The 1786-nt window shown below is 45.1% G+C and overlaps 1 protein-coding gene across 1 annotated transcript in view; it reads right to left on the reverse strand.

The window, feature by feature from the left end:
• Positions 1-1786, reverse strand: part of LOC119428108 (plexin-B2) — a 186296-nt gene that overhangs the window by 27951 nt on the left and 156559 nt on the right. The window contains exons 12-15 of the mRNA XM_037695749.1: positions 1454-1565; positions 1213-1324; positions 994-1095; positions 822-917 (exon numbers count right to left, since the gene is read on the reverse strand). Coding sequence (XP_037551677.1) covers positions 822-917; positions 994-1095; positions 1213-1324; positions 1454-1565 — 422 coding nt within the window. The remainder of the gene's footprint in view (positions 1-821; positions 918-993; positions 1096-1212; positions 1325-1453; positions 1566-1786) is intronic.

Raw genomic sequence — 1786 nt, forward strand, 5'->3', positions numbered from 1 at the left:
GACAGACAGACAGACAGACAGACAGACAGACAGACAGACAGACAGACAGACAGACAGACAGACAGACGGGTAAGAATGGACTCCAGGCTCTGTGTTCATTTCCTCCACAAGACTTTTTCCTGTCGGATCGTCTGAGTGTGTCTGTTAGCAAAATATCTCATGAACCTGTGGATTTGTTGAAATTCTCTGAAAATAAACACCGATCTAAAACTAATACGGATGGACAAGTAGCTGAGACTGATCCCAAACACACAGCCTGAGTGCTAACAGACTGCCTAAGACATTTAGTCAACTCTGTTAGCAAAATATCTCATGAAGCACAGGATGAGTTTTAATAAAACTAACTTTTTTAGCTTTTTTAGCTTCTTGCTGCTGTTTAGCTGCAAACATTTTTGCTACATTTGGCTTTTAGCTAGTGGTTTTCAGATAGTGTGTTATTATTTTTATATATGAATGTTTCTGTTCAGTGAACTGAGACGACTTCTGTTGCGACTTCGTATTGTAGAAATAAATGAACTGTTCTGTACTTTTCAGATAGAACTAGCTATATTTATTATCTAGAATAGCCTTTTGCTACATTTGTCTTTTAGCTAGTGGCTTTCAGTTTTTGTTTTTAGGTTTCAGCTCCGCTACTTTTGGTTTTAGTATTTTTAACCTTTTATTTAATGTTTGCTTCATTTAGCTGTAACTGTCGCTCAGTTTAAGCTTCTTCTGTAGCTGTTTCAAACAGCTCTAAGCTGAAAACAAATTATTTTGTTCAGTTTCAGTAAAAACAGCTAAAATGATCTCCATGACAGCTGAACACTCGTTGAGCTGCTCACCTCAAAGCCGGGGAACTCGAACTCGGAAGCGTCCACCTGCGTCACCTCCTTCTCCGTCGACTTCATCAGATCCGTCCCGATGGAGAACCTCTGGCCCTGGAGACAGACGGGACAAAGTTACAGACCGGCAGAAGCAGCTGAGGATGAGGAGGGTCAGCCGGGCCTTCGTCACCTTGTAGATCTCCAGGTTCTGTCCCTGGAACCTGATGGGGATCCTGACGCCAACTGGGATCAGCTGCGGCTCCGGAGACCCAAACTGAGGACAGTTCTCGGGCTTGACCAGCAGAAGAAACAACAGCGGGTCAGGTGAGCTCACACGCATCAGAACTTTTAATCAGGACTCTGGTACCAGAACAGAACGCCTCGTTTTGGATCAGCCCTTCAGAACTACCTGCTGAGGTTTGATTACATGTTCTCCCGCCGCAGCATCGTTCACGTCGCTGCAGACGTGATCCTGAGCGTCCCACTGACAGCCCCAACGACTGTTCACACAGGAAATGCACCTGGAAACACAACGATGACACGTCCGCACTTCCTGCTTCTGCCAGAACCTGTGTGTGTGTACGTGTGTGTGTGTGTGTGTGTGTGTGTACGCGTGTGTGTGTGGTGTGTGTGTGCAGGGTTCAGCTCACGGTGTGTTTTCGTTCCTCCTGACGGCAGCAGCACAGTTGTAGAACTGGTACTCCCCTGATGTCAGCACGATGGTTCCGTTCACCAGAACCCGAACTGGGACGGACACGTAATCTGAACACGCAGAAACAAACTGGTTCAAGAGGCTCCGCAGCTTAAACTCAGCGCCGTTGGAGCTTTAAATGAAAGGCTTTGCTAAAATTAGCTGAAGTAGCTAAAACAGAGTAAAATTTAAAACTAACAGAAGCTAAAATGGGCAAAACAAGGAAAAGGAAAAAAGCAGAACAGAAAAAGCTAAAAGGAGCAGAACAGAAAAAGCTAAAAGGAGCAGAACA

This window comes from Nematolebias whitei, chromosome 22 (assembly GCF_014905685.2).
Source record: "Nematolebias whitei isolate Nwh7 chromosome 22, NemWhi1, whole genome shotgun sequence".
Lineage (NCBI taxonomy): Eukaryota > Metazoa > Chordata > Actinopteri > Cyprinodontiformes > Rivulidae > Nematolebias > Nematolebias whitei.